The sequence below is a fragment of the Vulpes vulpes genome, chromosome 3, assembly GCF_048418805.1.
Source record: "Vulpes vulpes isolate BD-2025 chromosome 3, VulVul3, whole genome shotgun sequence".
In the NCBI taxonomy this organism is placed as follows: domain Eukaryota; kingdom Metazoa; phylum Chordata; class Mammalia; order Carnivora; family Canidae; genus Vulpes; species Vulpes vulpes.
Window position 1 is genome coordinate 111,124,401 of NC_132782.1, and position 26,903 is coordinate 111,151,303.

Genomic DNA, 26,903 nt, shown 5'->3' on the forward strand with positions numbered 1-26,903 from the left:
AACCAAGCCACCATCATCTCCAGTTGTTTGGCTGTAAACACCTCCTAACTGGTCGCTCCATTTCTCCTGCTCCTTGTTACAATATGTACTTCACACAGTAACCAAAGTACTCTTTTCAGAATGTACATCCAAACAGATCATGCCCTTCCAATGGCTCCCTATTGTTCTGTGGGTTAACAATTAAATTACAAGAGATCTGATGGTTTATCTTTACTGAGCATGGATTATCTCATTTCATAATTATGATGGCCCTTTATCTCACCAATGAGAGGTTAAGGAGGATGCCCAAGACGACACAGCTAACTCGTGTAAAGTCCCAATGCCTTAACACAAGACCTGTGTGATTCAGCCCCTCCCTTCTCCAACCTCACTTCCTCATATTGTCACTTGCCTTCCAGGCTCTTGCCACACCAAACTCTTTGAAGTCTCTCAAATTTACTGCATTCCTTTTGACCTAAGAGCCTTCAAACGTGCTGTCCCTCACCCTGAAATGCTGTTTCCACACTTCTTTATCTAGTTAACACATACCCACCCTCCACATCATCCCTTAAGTGTCTTCTCCTCAAGGAAGACTTTGTTTTAATAAAGCAGCTTTATTGAAATAAAATGCAGATCCCAGACAATGCGCTCACGTAAACTGTAAAATTCAATGGTTTTTAGTATCTTCACAGAGATGAGTAACCATTACCACAAACAATTTTGTAACTTATTCATCATCCCCTAAAAGAAACCCCATATCCACTAGCAGTCACCTCCCATTTCCTTCTCCCCACTAGCCCCTGGGAATGACTAATCTTTCTGTCCCTGTGGATTTATTTGCCTCTTGTGGATATTACATATAAATGGAACCATACAACATACGGCCTTTTATGTCTGGCCTCTTTCACTCAGCAAAATGCTTTCAAATCCCCTCATGCTGCAGCCTGTATCACTGTGTTATTCCTTTTTATGGACAAATAAGAGACCACATTCTATTTATCCATTCATAAGTTAGTAAACAGATGGGTTTTTCCCACTTTTTTTACTATTATGAACAGTGCTGATATAACACATCTGTACACATTCTGTGTGGACATGTTTTCATTCCTCTCAGGTATATACTTAGGAGCAGTGTCCAGGTCATACGATAAATGTATGTTTAACCTTTTGAGGAACTTCTGTTGAAGGAAGGCTTTCCTGACCTTCCAAGATTAAGGTTCTCTCTCGTCATTTGTATATTCTTTTCATAGTCTTTATTTCCCTTTCAGAGCACTTGTGACAAACGTATCAATGACCCAGGTAACTCTGGGCTTAAAGCCCGTAACTCCCTCTAGACCAACTAAGCCTAACCGAAATATGATGCAGCCAACACATTCACTTTCACATTTCTGTAGAGGTCACATTTTTTTTAAATAGAACAGGTGAAGATAATTTTAATCAGATCATTTCTTTAATAAATATTATCCAAAATAACACTTCAGGATGTGTTAAATATTTTTAAAATATTAAAAACACTTTTCATCATTTTTTATATTATGTCTTCAAAACCTAGTGTGTATTTTTTAATACTTCTTGCACATCTCAATTCATAACTCACATTTCAAGGGCTCAAAACCACACATAACTAGTGACTATCTTACTGGAAGATTCAGCTTTAAACTGTTCATTCCTGCCTGCTTTTGCCAATTACTGGATTCTCAGCCCCTTATGATGATGCAGTGGCTAGGATGTAACAGGTATTCCATGAATATCTGCTGAATACTGAATAAATGAATCCAACCCAACTTCCAATCCTCCAAAAGTACTTCCAAAAATTCAACATGAACATAGATCCACCTGGTGTCTTCCAGCAACTTGAATTTGTTAAGAAAAGGGAACAAAATGTGGGAATCCTGTATGCAATAGTGTGGGTTGCAAGAATCTTCTACTCTTCAGGCAGATAGTGTCTTTGTTGAAGTCAGAACCAATGTAACAAAGTTTTTTAAATGTGACACTATTTTGTTATATGATGTGTGTGATCCATTTTGAAAGCTTGAATTGCCTGTCTGGGGAAGCCTATTTAATTTCTTCCCTTTTTTTAGAATGTTGGCTAATATTATTATAAAGGGAAGTAGCGGGCAGCCCTGGTAGCGCAGCGGTTTAGCGCCGCTTGCAGCCCAGGGCGTGATCCTGGAGACCCGGGATTGAGTCCCACATCAGGCTCTCTGTGTGGTGCCTGCTTCTCCCTCTGCCTGTGTCTCTGCCTCTCTCTCTCTATGAATAAATAAAATCTTTAAAAAATAAACCTTTAAAAAATAATAATAATAAATAAAAATAAATTAAAAAAATAAAGGGAAGTAGCTCCAACAAGTGAGTGCACACCTACATGCATATATATATATACACACACACACATGCACACAAACACAGCTCATGAGTCCTGGGGCAAATGAATCTAACAGCAGCTTCCTAATAGCCGGCCCTCTTTGTGGTGAGGAAATAATAACCAGCACGTAAATGCCTGAATATATTCAACCATTCCCACTCTCTGCAAAGTTCAAATCTATAATTGATTTACTTCCTGGGTTCCTTGAAACCAGCTTTGTCAAAATTACTCAGGAACGGAATGAGGCCACACACTGCCCCCTAAAGATTCAGGACAAGGCAAGTCAGCCATGGTCAGTGCAGAGTTGGCCACACGTGATTACCCCTAGATGTGGGAAAGCAATGCCCTCCCATCGACCCTTGCCAGCCAGGTCTCCATTGCCTGGGCTGCAGCCAGAAACATTCAGGCACAGGTGCATTAAGCAAGTATTGCTGAATTTTATTGGTGATTAGAGAGTTGTAGTCAATTACAGTGCATTAATGGACCAACTTCTTCACAATTCTTCTATCCAGGTCCTTTGCCATATGACTTTGTAGTTCTTCCCACTAAAGAGTCAGGATGGACTTCTCTAGCCCTTGATGTTGGGTTTAGCTAATGGAATGTTGGTCTGTGTTTTGTGACCAAAAACCTGAAAAGTGAATGCTCAATCCTTTTTCTTGCATTCTTATGCTTCTACTAGCATGATAAGAACATACTCGGGTGAGCTTACTGGTCTCAGAAGAAGATAAGAAGCCCCAGAAGCAGAGCAGTGCTTCCCAGATGTACCCCACCTAAATCAATCAACCCTCAGCTGACTGACCCAAAGATCCACAAAAATAGTTGTTATATTAAAGCTATCGATTTGGCTTTTGTGACAATAGATAACTGACACAAGAGTCACTGTCCCTTATTTCTATAGGTTTCAACAAATTTGAACAAACAGTTATACAGGGATCCTCCAACTATATTTATGACTAAGTGAATTGGAGAACTAGTGTGACCCTGACACTTATCAGTCACCTGCCCAGAAACTAGTTATTCCTTTCTTCTTCCCTATCAACAGAACCCCTATTTTACTCAGGTACTGAGCTGCCTTGCCTCTTAGGAAGTGTGGCCCAGCCCCAGGAAATGGTTTGGCAAACTCTAAAAAAACCAAATCTGATTTACTGTTTTTGTAAATAAAGTTTCATTGGAACAAAACACGGCCCATTTGTTTATGCACTGTCTATGGATGTTTTCACACTACAATGGCAGAGGTGAGTAGCTATAACATAAGTTGTCTGGACCAAAAAGCCTGAAATATTACTATTTTTTACAAAAAAGAAAAGTTTGCTGTTCCCTAGTCTAAGGCTTAGATTCTAAATTAAGCATGTTACTCAAATCCCCCTTTGCCCTGGATGTTTTAAGACTGTTCCTGAGGGACACCTGAGTGGCTCAGCGGTTGAGCATCTGCCTTCAGCCCAGGGTGTGATCCTGGAGACCTGGGATCAAGGCCCACATCGGGCTCCCTACATGGAGCCTGCTTCTCCCTCTGCCTGTGTATCTGCTTCTGTGTGTGTGTGTGTATGCGCATGTCTCATGAATAAAAACTTAAAAAAAAAAAAAAAAAAGACTGGTCCTGAGATTCCATTCTGACTGTTCTCTTGAGAGACTCCCCTCCCCCACTTCCTGTCAGCCCAGGGCTAATGTGGCTGCAATGTAGGAACTCTGCTGGAATTTGCGGCAGAGACTTTGCCCCTTCCTTCTTGCCTTGGAGTGTTGTCATGTGAGGACTTCATATTTGGGTTGTGGCAACCTCCAAGACCCTAAGAAGAAAGGCGAGAGCACCACAGAAAAATCAACAAGAAACTCATCGTCTCAAGCTATTTATTTAGCACACCCTAGAATTGGCTATCTCTGGTGTTAGTATATAAGATGATGAACCCCTGCTGTTCAAGATGTGTGGTTGGTCCACTTGCTGGCTGATGCTGCCAGAGGCAGGTCTTGCCTGTCCTACTTGCCATAAAAGCCTATAGCCTATGCAAGGAACTAAGGAGGTGAACCCTACCACCATAATTTAGGCAAAGTAATCCACTAATACATGAACTTGGCCTAATAGTCAGCATTTCCTCAGTCTTGCCAATCATATCAACTTGTCCCCTCACAAAAGGAGTAGGGAGGAATATGGAAACTCCTGTCCTAGTTTATGCTCAATGGGACAGAGGTGATGCTGGAACTTCCTTCCTCTATGGGTCAGAGGGGAAACCCAGGACAGTGCCAGGCAGGAGAGATGCAGCAATGGAGGTGATATTTATGGAGCATTAGATTCAGTTAAAACTGCATTCCTAGACATTAGATTTAAGAATGGAAACTTGGAGTCATGTCTGCTAGCATTCTTCTTCCCTCCAAACCAGAGGGAATAAATGTTGCTCTACCATGCCTCGGTGTAAGAAATGTCACATTCCTATTTCTGTAACTCCAGTTAAATCTGCTCTGAGTCCCCATACGCCTGGCAGGTGGAGAATTCAATCTTGTCATTATCGGGGCTTCTTACCCTTCTCCATGAGTTTACATAAGAACTCTGAGCTTACACATTGTTGGAAAGCCAGACAGGAACTAGGTCCCTGGAGTTCACCATTATTGCAGCTGCTCCCAATCTGTCAATACTTTGGAGCTGTCTGCCATAAGAGTACCCTCATATGGTCATTCCTGATCATATTCTTAGCCACAGGACCTTTGCTATAATAGGTCTGCACTATATATGCAAAATCCAAAAAGCCTTCTGTTAATCTCAGCTTCCTCTAAGATCAAGCCACTCCCACTTTCTTACCCCTAAACACAAATGCCAGCTCCTCCCCATCACTCCAAACTTTAGTAATGATTCAGATACACCTTCCTAAATGGACCTCAGTCAGCAAAGCTCTTCACCTTCCCTCCTCGAGGAGACAGTACAGGGTTACCTGAGATCTTCAGAAGCCCAGTGATGTCCTCTCCTTTTGGTGGGCTGAGAGTAGGAACTATACTCTCATGTTCAAGAGCTGTGTTTATCCTGCTCACCACTATATCCTCAGTGCCTGGCACACAGTAGGTGCTGTTAGTGTCTTCTGAACCGAACTATTGAGGTAAAGATATTAGCAGAAACCTGCCAAGCAACAGGATGGAAAACCAACCAATAACAAGAACAACCAAATTGAAGCAATCATGGCTTTGAGCTCTGAACACACAGGGCACCAGCCCAAATTTGGGCAATTTTAATACAACAGCCATTTTGCCTCCAAACAAACTGGCATCAGCTTGAGAAATCTCCCTCTGCCTCTTAAAGAGAGCCAGCTTCTTTTTCTTGAACTATGTAGCATTCCTCCCCAGGGTTGCAAAGGAGCAGTATCCACCCCACTATCACCAGGTGAGGACTACAGCCAAGTGCCCACGGTTTGATAGTTAATTAGTATATGTTAAAGGGGAAAACAAAATAACATACACATCAATTCATAGCCATCACCACTTTCTAGAGGACAGACCCCCATTTGTGGAATCTTTTGCGAGGCCAGACCCCCATTTGTGGAATCTTTTTGCAAGGCAAGAACAAAATAAAGGGATAAGATCTCAGAGTCCTCAGCTATCTAGGAAAGAGGAGGTAAGTAGAAAAATGCAGGAGTGAAGCAAAGTGAGAGAGGTCAATGACCAAGACCAATCCCATGTTCCAAAACCTCAAACAAAGTTATCAAAATGCATCAATGCTTGTGTGAATGGTTTATGCTTATGGAAATAAGAGCAGGAACCAAGTTTCTGGTTAAAAATGGTGGAGGACAGAGGCAGCAAACATGGACTCAAGTGCCCAGGAGGCTGGGGAGGCTCTAAGATACTGAACCTCCACCCCAGTCTCAACAGAAATGTAAGGCAGGGATTGACACATCCATGGACCAAAGAATTTGTGGGCTTGAGTACATTGGTTCCTGAAGCAATGCCTCTAGGGCATCTCCTAGATTCATCACTTCCTACTGGGACTATCAACAAGATATTTCCCTAAAACCTCAGTTCCTCAGCCATAAAGCAGAGGTCATATAATCTACCTTAACAGGAAGTTATTGTGAGATTAAGAAATGATGACAGTAAAGATGTTCAGCACGGCATCTAGAACATGGCAAGCTCTCCCTAAATATGAGCCATCTCCACCTTGACCTCTAGATCTCAGAGGACATAGGGCTCCCCATGGACACAGTGGGTCCCAAATCAGGCTGAGTAGCAGAATCCCTTAGGGATACCCAAGCCCTGCCCAAGATCTGCTGAGTCAGAATCACTGGAGCCAGGGTCCAAGAATCTGTATTTTAAAGTTCATTAAGTGACCAATAGAACAGCAACTTTTTGACATTTCTTTTACATTTCTATCATTCTTAATATATTCACAGATATATATAACCATCACCAGAATCCATTTTAGAACATTTCATCACCTCAGAAAGGGATCCCATACCCTTTAGCTATCACCCCACACCTTGATCCCATATGCCAGGCCTAGGCAACCACTATAATTTCTGCCTCTATAGATTTCCCTATTCTAGACTTTCATATCAATGAAATCATATAATATGTGACCTTTTTGTGTCTGGCTTCTTTCAGTATGTTTTCATGGTTCCTCAATGATGTAGCTGGTATCAGAACTTCACTACTTTTTATGGCCAAATAATACTCCACTGTGTGACTGGCTATACCACATTTTGTGTATTTTTTCACCTGCTGATAGGATTTGATTTACATCTGCCTTTTGGTATTATGGATGATACTACTGTAAACATTAATTCATATTTGTATGGACCTCTGTTTTCCTTTATGCATAGACATATCTCCAAGAAAGATATACAAATGGCCAAAAATAGATGAAAAGATGCGCAACATAATTTGCCATTGGGAAAATGCAAATCAGGGATCCCTGGGTGGCGCAGCGGTTTGGCGCCTGCCTTTGGCCCAGGGCGCGATCCTGGAGATCCGGGATCGAATCCCACATCAGGCTCCCAGTGCATGGAGCCTGCTTCTCTCTCTGCCTATGTCTCTGCCTCTCTATCTTTCTCTCTCTGTGTGTGACTATCATAAATAAATAAAAATTAAAAAAAAAAAAAAAAGGAAAATGCAAATCAAACCACAATGAGGGCAGCCCGGGTGGCTCAGCAGTTTAGCGCCTGCCTTCGGCCCAGGGCATAATCCTAGAGTCCCAGGATCGAGCCCCACATCGGGCTCCCTGCATGGAGCCTGCTTCTCCCTCTGCCTGTGTCTCTGCCTCTCTCTCTCTCTCTCTCTCTCTCATAAATAAATAAATAAATAAATAAATAAATAAATAAATAAATAAATAAAATATTTTTTAAAAACCACAAGGAGATACCACTTCACCCCTGACTAGAATAAAAAAGGCAAGCAATAACATGTGTTGGTGAGGAATTAAGCACACACACTGCTGTTGGGAATGTCAAATGGTACAATCACTTTGGAAAACAGGCTGGCAGTTAAATATTGAGTTATCATATGACCCAGCAATTCCACTTGTAGGTATAAACCAACTTGGGCTCTTTTAATCTGTGGGAAATGAACTATTGGTACTTAGCAAGAACAAAGAGCAGGAAAAGGAGAGAAATGGGAGTTGCAAACACAGCCTTCACAACAGGAGCTCATTGCTATTTGCCTTTCCTGGTGAGACTCTCTCACTTTGATAAATGATTCTGGGGCTAAGATACAATTATTCATAAGATGTGCACCCTCAGTGACTTTATCAGCTACTCACCAAAGAAACCACTGTCTTTCTAACCCTGAAGAAGATATGTTGGATTGGACTTGGTAAGCGATGGTAAGTTTGATTTTGTATTTTATGGAAAATGGAGGGGATTTTCAAGAGTAATATTAACTACTGAATTATTTCTGTCCACATTGACTTTAAAACCTTCTGCATAAGGCCTGGCTTTCCTCTAATTTTTATTGCTTCTTTTTTAATTTTTATTGCTTCTAAATAAATTTCTAGTTCAACATATTCTAGGGATGATTTGATAAGAAACATATCTCTCTCAAAAAAATGCTAAGAATATGAGCATAGTTATACTGCAGAGTAAACACAAATTGCATTGTATATATGAAAGGCAATACATTTTCATATGTGATGAAAAAGTGTCTTTCATTCTTATATAGACTGTAGGATGAAGGCTATCAAGGCACTTACCCAGCAAGATCTTGGGCTCTGATCTGATTTGTGTTAGGATAGTCATCTTTGATGAATTCCATATCTCAATCATCTTTTTATCCTCCTCTCTTGGCAAATTCTAGGCATACAGTGGTACCGTACATGTTTGTTGAATGAACAGGAAACAGATGGCAACCAGAAGTTCCGGAAGTGCAATCAGGATTCCAGAAACTGTGGATAGTTATCTCCAAGATATTGTGGCCAAATTTCTCAGTCTCACCATGATTTCTCCATCTCAACTCAAACCTTATGTGTGGCCCTTGTTACAGAACTCATGTTCATATGGACACAGGTATGTGCTGGAGCCTGAGTTGAATGGATTGCACAGAGTTTAGCAAATCCATTTAGAAAGCTCCATGCTAAATATCAGAATGGGAGACAGAACATGAAAGACTCCTAACTCTGGGAAACGAACTAGGGGTGGTGGAAGGGAAGGTGGGCAGGGGATGGGGGCGACTGGGTGACGGGCACTGAGGTGGGCACTTGACGGGATGAGCACTGGGTGTTATTCTATATGTTGGCAAATTGAACACCAATAAAAAATAAATTTATAAAAAAATAAATAAAATAAAATAAAATAAAATAAAATAAAATAAAATAAAATAAAATAAAATAAAAAAGCTCCATGCTATGGTATTTCACTAGTGTCAATGCTCTTGCTTCGGGAGAAGCCCTCCTCCTTCCATGTAACTAGCAAAGTCCAGTGTGTGCACATATGTGCGCACATACTCCTCTCCTCGGCTGATACTCAGAAAGGTTCACCTTGGGGGCTCCTCAAGGTCATCTGACAGCACATCAAATTAAGGTGATCAGTCTGTGTGCCAATCATATGATTCTACAAATCATGCCTCTTATAACTTATTTTTTAATGCTTTATTGAATTATAACATACATATAGAAGTATACATATAGAAGTGTGCACACACAAGAGGCCAACTGGATAAATTTCTTACAAACTGAACATACTCATATAACCAACACCCAGATCAAGAGACAGAACATTAAGACCTCTCCCAGGATCCCCACCCCATTTTTAGTGACCATTATTCATCTTGACTGCCAACTGCCTCAACTCATCTCACTTGATTCTGTCCTTTATGTTAGGCAGTGATTTTCAAATGGGGACAATTTTGTCCCCCAGAGAACATCTCGCAATGTCTGGGGAAATTTTTGCTTGTCACAAGTTGGGGAGGCATCTTACTAGTAACTAAATGGGTAGAGATCAGGGATGCTGCTAAACATCCTACAGTGCACAGGGTAAACCCCCCAAAAGGAAAATATCTGGCCAAAAATGTCAAACAGTATCTCAGTTGAGAACCTCTGATATAAAGAGACCCATACACTATCTATTCCTTTGTGCTTGTGATCAATTTTAACCTTTTGATTCTGATCATTTAATGGGAAGCAAATATGTCATTTGAGGGTCACCTGTGTGGCTCACTCAGCTAAGTTGTCCGAATCTTGATTTCAGCTCAGGTCATGATCACAGGGTCATGAGCCTGCTTAAGATTCTCTCTCCTTCTATCCCATCCTACCTCCCCTGCACCCCATTCACTCTTTCTCTCTCAAAAAAAAAAAAATCCAGAGTTGCCTACAAACATGGTGCCTTTGGAAGTTAACTTTGATTTCAATTCTTTCTTTTCTGATTTTTGAGTGATTTTTATAAAAATGGCATCCATTGGGCTCAAGAGCCTAAGATTCCCATGAAGCTGAGGTTCTCATGGGAATTTGTACACACTCACACAGGTGCACATGTCATTTACATTCACAGACACACATACCCAGAGACACACACACCACCAAAGACAGAGAACTAGCTTCACAGTCCCAGAGAAAGCAGAAATGCACCCTTCATTCCAGGGAGGCATTTGCTTGTTTAATTCAGACTCCAATGGTCAAGCTGTTGCTGAGCCCAGCTCTCCGTCTTCCCCCTCTAGGAAAGAGAGATGGATTTTTTTTTCTTTACTCAAGGATATAGATTTAAAAAAACAAACACTTCTGCATCTCAAAGCAGGCTGTACTTCCCGAGCTGCACATATTGATCAGCATTTTATTGTCAATTTTCTTTTAGTTGAAGTGGAAAAAAATATAATCTAATTATGTGTTTAGTGACAGTTGGGAATCAGTCACACTAAATCCAACTGAGTGTGTTTGCATGATTGAGGTGTTTAATTTGGGGACAAGGAGGCAGAAGCATTGGTCGTGTTTTAATGTAATTAGTACAGAATAACCCTAAAGGGCTGAAATATTACAACAGCACGAAGCTCATTCTGAAACAAGAAGGGATTCTACCTCTAGAACCGAGTCAGGCAGGTTTGTAGCTGCATGCACCATTTAAGCCATAACGTTTTATCAATGTCTCTTCAAGAGCCCATGGAATGTAGACTAGGAAAGACTAAAATATTCCACGTCTTGGCTATGCTTCTATAAAGGGAAATAACCTGGTCTGTAGATATCCCACACTGTGGCTCTCTAAGCTCCTGATTCCCAGATTTTTTTATTTCATAAACCAGTAAAATATATTTTTTTTAATTTAGGAACCAACATAAGGTTACCTCTTTGGGGGGAGGAGGGTAAGAGAGGACTTTCATAAACTACCTATGTATATATCACCATAAGCAGTCAAGCTAGATTAGGTTTTGCTACAATAACAAAGAACTCCTAAGGAGTTGTTTAGGTTTTTTTAAGATTTTATTTATTTATTCATGAGAGACACAGAGAGAGAGAGAGAGAGAGAGGCGGAGACACAGGCAGGGAGGGGGTTGAAGCAGGCTCCACGCAGGGAGCCCGATGTGAGACTCGATCCCAGTGCTCCGGGATCACGCCCTGAGCCAAAGGCAGACGCTCAACTGCTGAGCCACCCAGGTGTCCTAGGACTTGTTTTTCTCAGTCATGGTACATATGCATTGCATGTCAAGAAGCAGGGGACAGAGGGGGCTCTGTTTCCACATTGAACTTACTCTAGGGCTTAAGCTAATGGAGGCTCCATCACCTGTAAGGGCAGTAGAGGGAAGACAGTGCTGGAAGACCATGCACTAGGAATTTAATTTCTCCAGCCCAGAAGCAACACACTGGTTTTCATTCAGTAGACAATGTACCTCCATCCCTAAACTCAATCCTAGTTATTCACCTACACATTCACTTTGCTAGTAGTCACTCCACAGGAGAAATCAAAATGGCCTCCTTGGCAGTGTTAAACGGGAAATGAAAACTTGAGTTCAATTAGCTGAGGATGACACTGAAGCATTTCCCAGGAAAGCTTTCGGCAGCTCTGCCCATCCATAACCTTGCTGGCTTCCATTAGAGTAAATCACATTGACTCACAGCAAATGCAGATGAAGGACAAAAAGGTTCTTCTTCTGACAAAAATTCACCTCTCTCTCTCTCATTCTCCCTCTCTCTCTCTCTCATTCTCCCTCTCCTCCCTCTCTCTCTCTCTTTCTCTCTCTCTCTCTCTCTCTCTCTCTCTCTTACACACACACACACACACACACACACACACACACACATCCCTCAAGGCTGACCCCATTCAGCAAGCAATACCCCTCCACTGAACACCTGTAAATCTTGGTTTTATGACACAAACATGAGCAAGAGATGACCCTGACATCAAGGAGCTTACAGTCCAATGGAAATAAACAGACTCGAGCACAGCGAGAGTTAATACGGGATGGAGCAAAAGAGCCAAATTTATCATTTGAGCATAGTATGCACTGAGGACTGCTTCCCAAACTGGGTTCCTGATCCAGAGCCAGGCCAGCTACATGAGACTCACATGGGGCCTTTTGCAAACATAGATCCCAACTGAGCCCCCAAACACCAGTTTTTCTGGAAAAGAGTCCCAGGATTTGGTATATTTAATAAATACCCTCCTGCACATGATTCTGACCCCTATGTGTTGGGGAAATATAGAACTATGGAAAACACCAAAGAAGGTGCTAACATAAACCGTAAATGTTGACCGCTGTACTGACTACAGTGTCAGCATTCTGTGTGTATGATCCTAATACTTAGAGTAACCCTGCAAGGGAAACATTTGTGGGACTGACTGTGAGATTTGTTGGTATCAGAGCCAAGTACCTATGATACTCAAATTCTGCTCTGCTATCTCCCTCCCCACCCAGAAGCCAGAGGGGAGCCCTCTTCCAAGTTTTAAAGAATGTGTCCCATTTTCCAAGGTCACTTGAAAATGTTAAATAAGTTGCTCAGGTTCCCAAAGCTTATAACTGACAAAATCTGGGGTTCAAACACAAATCTGTCTGATTCCAAGGATGTCTCTACTTGCTTCAACCCTGGAGCCATCCTGGTGGTGGAGATCACAGAATCCACCCAACATCCATTTTTGTTTTTAAGATATTGTCTAAGGAATCTCTGCAAATATCTAGATAAGGGCTGTTTCCAAAAGAACCTGAAGTCGTTTTGCCATTTAAGACCCTACACAGTCAGGGAGCCAGGAGTCCTGCCTGGGTCCTGGTCCTGTTTCTGCACCTGCCTTGGATTTCCCTATGTGTAAAAATAGCAGCAACAATCTTTGGCAAATTGCCTCCCCCAGTAGACACACAGAGGAAGGTTAACTCCATTGGTTTTTTTGAATGGATGGTTTCAGGGTCAATGATGATTTCACAGGATAGAAAATATCACAGTCACAGAACACTCTGCATTCAAATAGAATGTTTTCATTTTCAAAGAGCCCTCTCTTGCCGTCTAATCTTATCCTATTGACAGTCCCAGGAGAGAAGCAAGCTTGGTATTCCTAACCCACTCTGCAGACAGGAGACTAGGCACAGGTCTTCCAGATGCCATAGAGGGAATGTGAGGATAGGGAAAGGCCACTGTCATTGGCTAGCCCCTTCTCCTACCCTACCCCTACTCCTAGATCTTGTGGACTTCCCACAGAGGGGATGGGGCGGGGGTCACTCACCTTTGCCAGTGAGAACCAGGACCCAACATAGCAAGGCCTGGTTATTTGGCCCACACTGTCTGGGATTTCCATGCAAGATGCATTCCTACCTCCCCTGAAAGTCTCAGCTGACTCAGAGAACACTTCCCTGAACCTCCAAGATTGGGCCAGCGTCCCTCATAACTGTCTGCCTTCCCCTACTACAGAACTTTTCAACCTACAGGTTGTACAGTACCTACAAAGATTAATAATAAATGGCAAAATCTATAGTCTACTGAGTGTGAATGATATACTTTGTATGTGTCATCTTATTTCATCCTCACCATATCTGCAATAATAGGAGCTATTAAAAATCAATTGTCAGATGAGAAAACTGAGCTGTGGAGAAGTTGTATGACTTGCCAAAGGAGCCAGCTCGGAGGTGGTGAAATTCAGTTTGAGCCAAGGAGTCAGATTTCAGAGCCTGTGTTCTTATTAACTAGAGTCAGAGCCTTCCCAGAATCTACTAGCTAGTTAATAAGCTTTTGTTGAATAAATGAATGGACATATGAGCAGATGGATGGTTGGATGGATGGATAGATGGATGAGGAGATGGGTGAATGGGTGGACAGATGTGCAGATGAGGATGGGTAGGTATATGGTGAATAGATGAATAGATGAATGGGTGGATGGGTAGATGGATGGTGGGAGGGAGGGACTCGAACAGCATTGAACAGCCATTTATTCAGAGTCCTCTAAAAAACCGAAGGACCTCTCTCCATCTGTAAGTGGGTAGGTGAGAGGATTGCCCATGAAATACCCATCATTTTGGATAGTGCCCAACCTCAGTCATTGCTCTCTGAACATTTCCTTTATTGACCAGGAAACTCAAAACCTGCATTGATAATTAATGCAAATTACATCTATAACTGAAGGTTGTTGAGCTGATGGCAATAGAGAAATCAATAATCAATAACTTGGCTATGTATATTGCTGCCATTCCAGCCAAGTTCCACCAGGGTTTTTTAACCACTTCGTCAAATTAAGCAGGCTCAGCCAGCCTTCCTAACTATGAGAAGAAGGAGGAGTTTATCAAATACTTAGAGTTCACCCTTTCTCACCCTCAGCTCTGAGACTCCTCCAGCCCTCTAGGTCAGCCCTTATTCCAGCCTCTGGATTGACCCAAGTGACTATGTGCCCATCAAGTATCTTCACCTCTCAAGGCTTCCCTTCAGTCTGGCCTTCATCAAGAACTGGAACCGTTGTTGACAAAATCCAAGTCAACCAAGGTAAGGAATGGGTATAGGGAGCAGGACTCAGTTATGGGATCAAGGTCTAAGCCAACTTAAAGAAGGAAAAAATCTGAACAGCTATCAAGAGAGGCAGTGTGTCAGGGCACCTGGGAGGCTCAGTGGTTGAGCATCTGCCTTTGGCTCAGGTCGTGATCCCAGGTCCTGGGATCGAGTCCTGCATCGAGCTCCCTGCAGGGAACCTGCTTCTCCCTCTGTCTGTGTCTCTGCCTCTCTCTCTGTGCCTCTCATGAATAGATAAATAAAATCCTTGAAAAAAAAAAGAGAGGTGCAGTGTAGACTTTATATAACTGAAGCTGGAGAAGATCAGGGGCCCATGGCAGACCACAAGCTAAATATTACATAAACTGTTTTTTACAAAATTGTAAACATCCATCCCCCCCACACTGATCACTGTGCTTCAAATATTAGTAAGGCTTTTGCTAAGGACAAGTCAGAAAAAAGGGGGGGGCGCATTTTATGCACTATAGTAAGAAAGCTCACAGACAGGTACGTACCTGACACCATCTCCTGAGGGACTTCTGGGATTTGGGTTACATGTGTTCCATGTGTTCTCTCTCACTTCTGCTGTTGGAGAGCTGCCACAGTGAAGTGGTTAATATTATGTACCCAGTGGGTTCAAATCCAGCCCCACCTCTAAGTGACAGTAGAACACCAGGCAAATTATGCAATTTTCCTGATTCTCCATGTCCACATCTATTAAATGGATATGTTTCATTCATTAGTCAAAATCTACCTGAGCATATGCTAAACACCAGAGACAATGGGAATCATTGTAAGCATGGCCCCTGCCCCTGTGGTGATTATACTGTAGGAGAGGTCAATTACTCATCAAGAAATCATGCCCAGAGAAAATAGGTGGCTATAGCTGGGCTTGGACCTATAAAAGAAAGACATTTGATGCTATGAGAACAGATATCAGGAACTTGCTGTGACTGAGTCAATGTGGCCAGGCTTTCCTTGAAACAGTGGTAAGTCAGCCTGCAGATGAGATGTTTACCAGGTGAAGGGGTGGGGGTGGAAAGAGCTTTCCAGGCAAGGAGAGCAGGATGTGCAAAGGCCCTGCAGCAGAAAAGAGTATTTTAACTATAGGAGCTTGAAAGAGACTAGAGAGAGCAAGTAAACATGCAAATAATCATAGCACCAGTCTCATAGAGAAGTTGCAAGGAAACTGAGACCCCCGTCTGTAACAAATTCAATAAACGACTAAACAATAATTCCTTCTAAAACAGGAAGGACAAGGTTCCTTGGTGGTATTTCCCATGAAAAGCTGCAGGGACTCAGAGGTCACATTGAACATCCTCCTTGACAGCCCCCCAACCAGAGGGACACAAATGCATCCTCAAGCTGGTGATAGCTGGGGCAGGGCCCAGGATGATTTCAGACAAGATCAAATATCAAGAACCACACAGAATCTGCAAAAGGGGAAGAAACAGCTTTCAAAACTAGGTTGGTTTCTACTGAGAGTCTTTCAGATGGAAATTAAGCAGCTCTTCACCAGCGCCAGAGAGAAGAGCCTCTTGCTGCCTGAAAGAGCTGATGAATCAGGCACACTGGCGGATCAATCAGGCCGCGTGTGTGAACAAGTTTATGGTGGAAATGAAGGGCTTTATTTGTTTGGCAAAACATGATGTGGTTTAACCGCCAGGAGGGAGGAGTGTCTAAAGCATCAACACAACGGCTGTTGGCCTAGGTTTTCTAGAAGGGGGAGGCGGTGAGGACGAGGGCTTCCGTTTCATCTGTAGCCCCCTGCACAGGGATCTGGGGAAAGCTTTGCAGCCATCTGCGCGCTGTTTGCATCTCGTCTGGCTGGGCAGCTGTGCTCCAAACAAGGGTAGGTGGGGCAGCTCTTGCCCCTGTGTGTGAAAAGAGACGGGAGGGAAACCAACAAGGGTGACAGGGAGACAGATGCTAGGAACCATTGCCTAGACCCAGGGGCTTGAGTATCCAACCCATCAGCCTCTAGGCCATGAAAGCAGCCCTGGAGGGTCTTCTCCATTGGTCCCCATCTGTGTGCCTATAGATAGTCCTTCATACGGAGACACACCAACACACTAACAACCCCCGCACAGAATTGGCAGATGTGGTGAGTAAAAAGACAGGACACCAGTTAAACTTAAATTTCAGATAAACAATGAATTGTTTTTATGGCCCAAATGTTGCAGTAGGATACACCTATACTAAAAAATTTGTTAACTGAAAGTCAATGCTAACCGGCAACCCTAGTCCCAAACAAACACAACCTGAAATTTGGAAACTTACAGAGAAATACACACATGCACACATGCACACACAGACACACACACACACTCACACATGCCTTACAGTTGTCAAAGTGAAGGAGAAAAAGCAAGAGCCAAAATGGGGGGCCCACCCCTCCACACCTCCCCATCTTTTATCCCTGGGCTCAGAACAAGCCAAGCCCCTGCCAACTTGGGGCCACTTGGCATCCAGGTCCAGGTTGGAAATGCAGGTGCCCTGATACAGTAGGATGCTGAGCAGTACCTGCCCAGGCCCCTGCTTCTGGGCTCTGGCCTGAAAGATACAACAAACTCCTATGGGCCTTGGGAAGTATGGGGAATGGGCAGGGGGGTCTAAGACTAAAGGGTTATCTTGGAGCCCTCCAGCTGGGGACCTAGAAGGAGCTCTGTTTCCTTTGGTTGGCTCCCACTGCCTCTGCCCCAATCTCTGTCCCTGCCATTCAGTCACTGGCTGAGCATTTTCTTAGCAGCTACTAGGGCCTGCTGCTAGAGTTGGTACTGAAGACACACAGCTCCTGGTCAAACCGCAGTCTGGCTTACTCAACACTCAGCAATGACTCCCAGCACTTGCCAAATATGCACAACAAGCCAAATGTGTGGAAGTGGTGGTTACTTCACTGAGTCCTCCCAGAAGCCCAGAGAATCAACCATTATTATTACATGATTATCACCACCTACCTTTGAGGAAACCGAGGCCAGAGAGTTGAAATAGCTTGCTCAAGGACACACAGGTAGAGAGTGGTAATGCCTGAAGGAGGCAAATGCCAACTGTGGAACTTGCAGTAACATCATCAAGAATGTTTGGGAAAACGAAATTTCCCTCCAGTGTAAAGCCACCTGCCAGAGTTGGAAACAGAGTCCCTGCTAGGGGTGGCACCAGGGTGTGGACTGACCTAGGTGAAAGTGAGACAGCGAATGCCATTCTGGCCCATGCCCTTAGGCCTTAAGGGATGACCCCTCTAGAGGACAGCACCATGGAGAGCCTTAGGGAGCTGGCAGCAGGGAAACACAACCAAGACGCAAATGCAGCGCTGATCACCCTCTGATCTGGATATCCTGTTCCTCAAAACATCTTACAAAAACACAGGCACAGAGCATCAAGTGACATGTGCTGGAATATGTCACTCGGAGACCCATCAGTATAGGGTTGCTCTAAAGAAGGTACAGCGCATTCACACAGCAGAATAACTGCCTTGAAAGGAAGGTGGAGTCCAGATTCCAACGTGAAATGATGTCCAAGATATTTATCATTTAGTTAAACGGAGCCTTTTCCAAACAATAAACCTAGCATTATCTCATTTTTATTTTTATATTTAGATAGTTTATGTATTTATTCATGAGAGACATAGACACTGGAACTCAATTCCAGGACCCTGGGATCATGACCTGAGCCCTAAGGCTCAACCACCGAGCCACCCAGGGGCCCCCGATTTTTATTTTTTAAAAGATTAAAATGTAAAAAATTATGTGCAGCTATACATGCTTGTATACACACAGAGAAAGGTATGAAAAGATATACCTCAACCCCTCCCAGTGTTACTTCTGAGAAGCAAGATTGAAGAGAAACAGATAAAGGAGAAGTTTTGCTTTTTGTTTTCTATATAGTGATACTGTTTAAATTCTTTACAATGAGCAAATAATAATTTGTTTTTTGTTGTTTTTATTCATAAGAGACACAGAGAGAGAGAGAGGCAGAGACACAGGCAGAGGGAGAAGCAGGCTCCATGCAGAAAGCCTGACATGGGACTCGATCCTGGGTCTCCAGGATCACGCCCTGGGCTGAAGGCGGCGCTAAACCGCTGAGCCACCTGGGATGCCCAATTTGTATTTTTAATAAGCAGAACAAAAGCCAAAAAAAATTATTCTCAGACCATGCAAACTCTTTCATCCAGTCTGATTCCTGCACACCAGGGCTTACGACTCCATCAGGTCAAAAGAGAACACAGAAGCAAAAGGGAAAATGAAGGTGGTAGATTTTGCCTCCCAATACCTTCCAATTTGAGTGAACAGGTTTCCAAGTCACAAAGTCTTCCTTATCCAGACATATAAGACACAAGCTGCAAAGCAAAGGTGCAAGCCCTGTCCAGGTTTTTCCAGGGCAAAAGTCTGAGACGCAAGGCAGGTTTGCAGAGTCAGGAATGGAGGCCTGTACAGGAGGAGGCATAGAACCAAGGAGACCCTCAGGTAGCCCCTGCATTTCCCAAAGACCATCAGGCCTAGAGCCCCACAGAGCCCCCACAAGTCTGTTTCTATGACACCCTGGAACACAGTGAGAGGAGCCAGGGAGAAGGAAAACAAGAAAATTCATAAAGCCCAGACACACCAGGACCATGGTAAAGGTGTCTGCTCTTCTCTATGTTTTTGGAAATCCCAGCTTTCTCCTTTATGCCTTCAATTGTCCTTGCTCTGAATGCCAGCTCTCCTCTTCTCCTGTTGCCTCTACCATCCTTTTGGAGCTTCTTCCTAGTAGCTTTTCCTAGGTCTCCTCATGCTCTGGGGCTTCAATCTCAGATCCCTAGCCTGCCCAGGACCCTCACTCTCCAGCTGTAAGGTACAGGGGTCAGATGTAGCCAAGATTTTTTGGAGAAGCAAAGGCAGGAGCCCTGTTGGCTGTGAGCAACCTTACAACTTCCTGTTGGCGCTGAAAAGAAAGGAAAAGACCAGCCCCTCCATGGATCAGCCCCATGAATACAGGGTTTTCGGCAGCCTCTGGAGACCTGTGCTGATGGTCAGAAGTCCTGTCACCTCCACATGAAGTTGGCTGCAAGGAAGCCCATGCAGACAGCCCTAAAATATTAAGTATTTCTGCAAAAAAAGGAAATTAAATGCACCATCTGCTTATTAGTGAGAGCTTTTGAGGCAGACACTTAAATATGCATGCCTAGATATTATAAAACTTCAGGGGGAAATGTTAATTTCAATAATCTGAGTTCTTGTGCTTGCAAAAACCATCTTTTTTTCTCTTTCTTCTTGGTGATTTGGAAGTTCTGTACCTCAGACTCACAGCACCAACATAGTTGACCTCAGTGGATTTGGGCAGCTGTGCAAAGTGGGACCCCAAACACTTGCTATGGATCCATTTCAGGGAAACAAGTAGGAAGGGAACAAGTTGCTATTCCCCACCCCCTCGTTTTGTCTCCCCTATCCAAAAACTGCCGGATGGTGACCTATCATAGGGGTAAAGAAAGCCCACTCAGAACCCCAGTCCTGCTTCTGCCACCAAAGGCCCATAAAGTTGAGACTGGGGGACCTGTCACCTCCTCTTTTGGAGTCCTGCAAGTTGAACACTTTTACTGCAAACTCTCCTCAGAACTACACACATTTCAAGGTCAGCTGTACTGACACCCTTGTGGGAGCCATGTGGGTGCAAAGCTCCTTAACCTGAGATTCTCAGGGTAAATATTTTTGTCTTTGTGAGCCATACAATCTCTCCCAACTACTCAACTCTCTGATTAGAGCAAGAAAGCTGCCACTGACAATATGTACATGAATGGGTATGACTGGGTGCCAGTAAAACTTTATTTACAATCACAAGCAGGGGGCCAGCATTGGCCATGGACCAGAGTCAGTCTCCACCACTAGAGTGGGGTCTCCAGGAAAACTAACTGAACCGTCTTGCAGACCTGCACCTAGAACACACCTGGCACACAGGAGCTGCTCAGATACTTGGAATGAAAAGAGCAAATGGCCCTCAGTATTAAGAGGTGAAAATCTCCCAATGGCACCATCTTGTGTCAAGGAATACTGTCAGGGCAGGGCTCTCCACTAAGGCTGGGTCATTTTCCAAGGTAACGTGGAAAAGTGACAGCTGAGTGTTGCAAGGAAGACAGAAAGTTCTAGCGTCATGCACACAAAATACAGTTTTGCAAGAAAGTCAAGACCACGAGTGTCCCATGTTTCAGTGCACACACCCCGGTTGGGTGCTGAAATACCCAGACTTAGGATGAATCCAGGTACTCGCCCCATGCAACTGATCTCCATTAAAATTCCAGTAAGAGTCCGTAAGCATGATATGTTGAATCCAACAGGCTCTCTTCAACACAACCCTTATCTTTCTCTCCTCCTGTCTGTGGAGCCACATGTCCTCTGCCTGCTGCTCCTCTGATTGCTATTATAGATTCTTCTCCTTTCATCATTAAAATTTCCTTGGGCTTATACTGAAGCCCCTCTCTTGCCACTCCATTGTCTCCCCAGTCAACCTCAGGTGTCCCTATGGCCCCAAGTACCATCTGCATTGTTGACTCTCAAGTATAAATCTCCAGCCCCAGACCTGTCTATCCTGTTGGACATTGTCACCTGGGTCTGAGAGCAACCTCAGCCAGAGTGCAAAATCAAATTCATAGTCTTTCCTACCATTCTGGAGGTCAACCTCTCCCTGCCTCTTTCCCATTGCCATACCAAATAGATACTGAAGTTCTTAATGTATCTCATAAGTTTTCCTCTGTTCAGGCGTGCAACACCACCCACTATCATCATCATCATCCCAGCCATCACATTCCTGGCAGCAACCCTTCTCCAGCCCCCAAACTGGTCTCCCTCCTGCTCCTTCAACTCCAAATCATGTTCCAGAGAACACAAAGGGACAAGAACCATCTCAATGAAATGAAAAGAATCAAGAGGACTTTGGCTGGCAGTCTGCATCTTTCCAGCAGAGAAGCTCAAACCACCCTCTAGTTTGCCAGCACTGGGGTTAAGTATTTCTGAAATAATTAAACCTAAGAGCTACCCAGCTCACAATCCAAAACTACTGCAGACACAGAGGCACCTGGCTTCCCAGAGTGGTGTGAACCATCCCTAGGTGGCCTATACTTCTCTGTTCTTGCTGAAAAGAACGCCCTCCAGGTCTTCTTCCTCCCTGGAGGACCCTCCACCAACCTCCACCCCACTTTTGGCCCTTGGAGGACGAGTGAACCTCCTACGGTTTCTCACTTGCACACAGAAGCTTGCCTCACAAATTGTAAGAGAGCCCATGCAGCACCGTGTTCCAGTGGGTGGCCATGTCTTCATGTCAGCTTGAGAGATCGTTGCCAGGGAAATATCTATGTCTCAGCAGAGAAAGCTTCAGCCCTGTGGAGTCCAGCTGTTCAAATGGGAATCCAGAAACCCAGATGTTGGTCCAAAAGCTCTGTCATGGCAAACCAGCTTTGGAATTCTCCAGTGTGGGAGTAAACTGAGTGCCACCTGCTCTGTCTACCCACACCCTTGCCTCCTAGAATCCTGGACCCCGAGAACCAAGGAGGAAACTAGAAGGAAACCAGTGAGTTCCACGAGGAAAGCTGAGATGTCACCTGAATCCAATCTGATGTTTAAGTGGATAATATTCCCCCTTTGCACCTCACCAAATGGGTAAGGGGATAGAAGACAGATTCTGACTCTCCCAAATAAGTAAAAATGGAATTGACCATACGCTTTGTACATTTCTATGTCTAAATACTATGCTAAGCCTTTTCCATTTATTATCTTGTAATTGTATTAAATACCCACATAACCTTCCACTGAGGTTGTAGCTCACTCTCTCCATTTTATAGATGAGGAAACTGAGGCCCATGGAGGTTGTATAAATTTCCCAAAGCTACATAGCTCATAAATGGTACAGCAAGAATCCAAACTTAATACCTACTCTCTGAAACATGTTTGCAAGTATAGACTAGGGGCTTTCAGACAAGGTGATTTCATCTGTGTCCTCCCCAAGCCCTCTTGAGACATTTGGCAATGTCTGGGGACATTTTTGGTTGTCGCACTGGTGATGGAAAGACAGTGTTAATGGTATCCAGTGGCCATAGGCCAGGGTTGCTGCTAAGGATAGCCCTCCCACAACAAAGAATGATCTGGCCCCAAAATGTCACTAGGGTCAAAGTTGAGACCCAGGTACAGACCATCACCAGTGAGAAGGGAAAGACCTGCAGCCCTAGACTCCCCTCTAGGGCGCGCTCCCTGCTGATGATAACCTCCCTGGCCTCAACCCTGGGGATCTTGAATGGGGATTTCAAGCTCTGTCCAGGACAACCCAGGAGTCTATGCCAAGCTTCCTGATCTTGAGAAAAATTGAACAAATAGCTAAGGTTGATAACCAATTACCTAGAAGAGATCCTTCTCCTCCACCCAGGAAGAACTGCAGGCCAGACTCGCCCTGGGGTCACGTTAAAGGAGTCAATAAAGGCTCTGGGAGGATTGGTTCTTTGATACCTTCTCAGCAGCACTGGTCCCAAAGGGGGCAAAAGGAGTCTGTGAAACTTCTGATCTCTGGTTCAGATGCCCCACACACCCCGGTAGGGGATCAGTCCTCACCAGGCACATACCCTCCTCCTGCTGCACCTCCAGCAGGACTGCACTGAGATGGCTCCTGGGGACTCATTTTCCCTCCTAAAAGCACCCCATGGCAAGCACCAGAGGAAGCAACCACCTTCCCCTTCAAGGCAAAAGCCAAACCTGGGAGCCACTTTGAGGGACAACCAGTCACATGTAAACCTCAGCCATCCAAAGCACCAAACCCAGTGAAGGGAAAGGGTATTTTATCCTTTAAAAATGTGTATATACAACATGGACAGGAAGGTGATGCCCATGCAGCTCCTGCAAAGAAAAGCCCAAAATGATCTGCACCTAAAAATAATCCTCTATTAAAGAACAAAGATGTTTTTAACATTTTAGCCAAGCTAATGGTCTACACAGACAAAAATTTCATGAAAAACATTCTGTTCTACTTGGTCCATTTGGACATAGTCTGTGAGTGAAGAAATGGACTCTCCTCAAAGAAATAGCTGCTGCTCCTGGCACAGCCCAAACTGCTTCCTGGGTTCTTTAAAGAGAATATTCCCGTAGAAAATGGAAAGAAGGAGAAATCTATCTGACGGGCATTCTGGGCAGCACAAGCCTGGACAACCTTTAAACTTAAAAACCAAGACACCATCACTGTGAGGGCCCACTTCCCCCAGAAGATCTAGGTGCCCAAAAAGGAGAAAACTGTATTCCAGAAAGGACAGTTTCTATCTAGTTATGACATAATCCTTCAACCATGGGATCTCCATTTCCCTTTGTGAACTAAAAAGTTCAATGGGATTTCTGTCTTTTAAAAATTTCATCATCTGCTCATAATTCCTTAACCTCCAGAAAGCTTTTAATATAAAGATTCTGGCCTAGGACCCTCATCTCCTGTGATGCACCACCAGAACCAAAGATGACAGCAAGCGAGCTGCATAGAGTGAATGTCAGTATTAAATCACATTTATTGGGCACATACTATGTCCTGGGCTCAATGCTAAATGCTTTCTATGGATAAACTTAATCTCCGGGTTAATAACCCCATGAAACCCTATTGACATCTATCCATTTCACCAAGGAGGGCACTAAGTCTCAGAGAGGTTAAGTAACTTGCTCTGCGTCACCCAGTAAAGGAAGGCCAAACCCACAGTCTTAAGCATCCCCCTGCCTTGGTCACTTCCTTGCATTCTCATATCCTGGTCTTTGGCAAAGTCCCAAGTAATGAAGCTAGTTAGAGACAGGGGCTTCCAACAATAAAAGTTTCACAGCACTGCACTGCCCCCATAATCATGTTTCTAACTCAGGCCCTGTCCTCTCACCATACTGCGACACATCCCTCTCACTCTTTCCACAATGTGTCCCAATGAACCTTCCATAAGGATTATCCTTCTCCTGGCATCTCTGAGAGAAATTCACCTGGTTCTGGCAACCAGGTGACCCACAATCTGAACACAATCACAACCACAGGGAGGTGAGGTCTCAGAAGCAGTGCCTGGGAGAAGCTCCACACTGGGTCAGCTGGGCTTTGATGCAGCCTGGTGAATGGAGGCATGCTGCAGCTGCCTGTGTGGATTTGGGAAAAAGAAGGGGAACTCTCTCATGGGGCTCACTAGCTGCTAATCAAATTTTTAAGACAAGCTCCGCCAAGCAAATGGTCAAGAATAAAAACATTTGGTAGAAACAAAAAGGTCAACACCATTATCCATTAAAAACTCTCAAGGTGGCAGCCTTTGCCATGGGGATGGCTGTCCAGCCAGCCCTCATCTGTCCTCCAGACTCATGAGCTCTCTAAATGTAAGGTCAGCCAGGTCACAACTGGAAGATTCAAGAGAAGAATCAGAAAGTGGGGACCGAGGGGTCAAGCTGGCCACTGAGCTCCATCCCACACATGCCTAGTGACTCACGTAACCATGCACGTATGCAACAAAACACCCTCCCACGTACCCCGGGCCAGCAGGGACCACAGCCAGGTAGCACCTGAGGGGGTGCAAAGAACTTTGCCTCACTGTCCCCCCCTCTGAAAGGATAACGAGAGGAGAGTGACTTCAGAGATGAAAGCCACTGCCTTCTCTCTCAACTCTCACAGCCCGACCAGAATGGGGAACAATGACAGGAAGATGCAGAGCAGGTGAGGGGCATGGGGTGAGCTGCTGCCACCCACCCGTTTAGCAGGACCTGTGCTAGGCTACTTCCCACCCAAGCCCCTCACGGGGGAAGAGAAGCACACAACCAGTAAAGTCCCAGAGAGACACGCAAAACAGCCCAGGAGGGAGGAAGGTGCAGGGTGAGGGCTGCTCAGAGCCCTCCCTCCCCTTGCCCCAGGATAGAGTTTCCCCTTCCCCTTTCTGCCTAACCATAGAACCCAAGGGTCTGCCAGCCAGATGCGACGACAACGACGACGTCGTCGTGGGAGAATCAGCAAGTCGATGCAACATAAACAAGAAGGGGGTTGCCACCAACAACCAAGCATCTAGTTTCTCAGGAGGTCCCCAGGAGCCGTCACATCGCGCCTGCCCGCAGGAGTTGCTGCCCAATTATCAACTTAGACCTGGCGGCCGACCGGGAGCATCCCAGCTCACCCCACCCCACCTCGAGCCCCCGTCCCTCCTGCGCCCCCCGCTCACTTACACCTCTGCCTTCGCCACCTGTCTGGGTGCCGGTCTCTTCCCTGCCCAGACGTGGCGCGTCTTCTCCTTCCTCCTGCGCTGCGCTTCCTCCCTCCAGCCCCAGCTTCAATCTCTTCTCCTCCGGAGGGGCATCCTCCTCCTCCCGCCTCTGCCGGCCATCCCTGCCTCTGAGCTTGCCCGAGTCTTCGGGGCTGCCAGAAGGGCTGGCCATGGCTCCAGGGGGCTGTGCCTGCACTTGGGGAAGAGAAAGGACCCAGCAGGCTCCCGAACCCAGCGGCCTGTCGGTGGGAGAGCCGGCTTCTGAGCGCGGGCTCGGTGGGTTCGCGCGGCTCGGCTCAGAGCTGGGCTCCTCCGTGGACCACTCCTGTCTCTCTGCCGCCCCCTTCTGGCTTCTCACGCATACCGCAGGCACGCGTGGAACAGGCCTGCGCTCCCCTCACCTGCGAGGGGCCAAGGCCCGCTCTAAGCAAAGCCCTGCCCCTAGGTTGCACCCCCATGGTCAACCTGACCAAGGAAGGGAGAGAGAAGGAACAGTGTCCTACGAGGATGGACACCTTGGTCTTTGGTACTACTCTGCATCTTGGATGATTTAGAGGTGACTGGAAAACAGGCTGCTCAGAACAGATCAAGAATTTAGCCTGGAGGATGACGGGCTTCGCGCAAAGACACCACCTTTCAAAGCTTTGCTTACCTAGCGAGGATATTGATTGAGCATCACTAAGGGCCAGGCACTGCCCTGTGGGAGGGGATTATAACAGTGACAGTGGCAGGCATTGTCTCTGCCCAGGTAGAGCCCAGTACCTGGTGGGGAAAGTGTTGACTGATTGACACCGTCAATGGGGCAAATGGCTACAAAGGAAGACTACTGGGAACAAGGGAGCCTAAAACAAAAGAGCCTCAGAAGGCCTGGGTCTGGGAAAGGGGCAGAGGAAATGAACACTGAATGGAGAGCTACAAGATGAACAGCTCTCAGCCAGGTAAAGGGTGTTCGGGCAAAGGGAATAGCAGGTGGAAAAGTCCAGAGGCTGGGAGGAAGGCAGCAAGAA

The 26,903-nt window shown here is 45.0% G+C and overlaps 1 protein-coding gene across 9 annotated transcripts in view; it reads right to left on the minus strand.

Annotated features, from left to right (window-relative positions):
• The window catches only part of RBFOX1 (RNA binding fox-1 homolog 1), a 2,027,925-nt gene extending 2,001,700 nt beyond the window's left edge, over nt 1-26,225 (minus strand). For all 9 annotated transcript variants that reach the window (XR_012000653.1, XR_012000654.1, XR_012000652.1 and 6 more), the window contains exon 1: nt 25,859-26,225. Coding sequence is in view for 6 of the 9 variants with exons in the window: in XM_072753902.1 (XP_072610003.1) it covers nt 25,859-26,068 (210 nt within the window). In the remaining 3 variants the exon portion in view is untranslated. The remainder of the gene's footprint in view (nt 1-25,858) is intronic.
• Between the last annotated feature and the right edge of the window lie 678 nt (nt 26,226-26,903).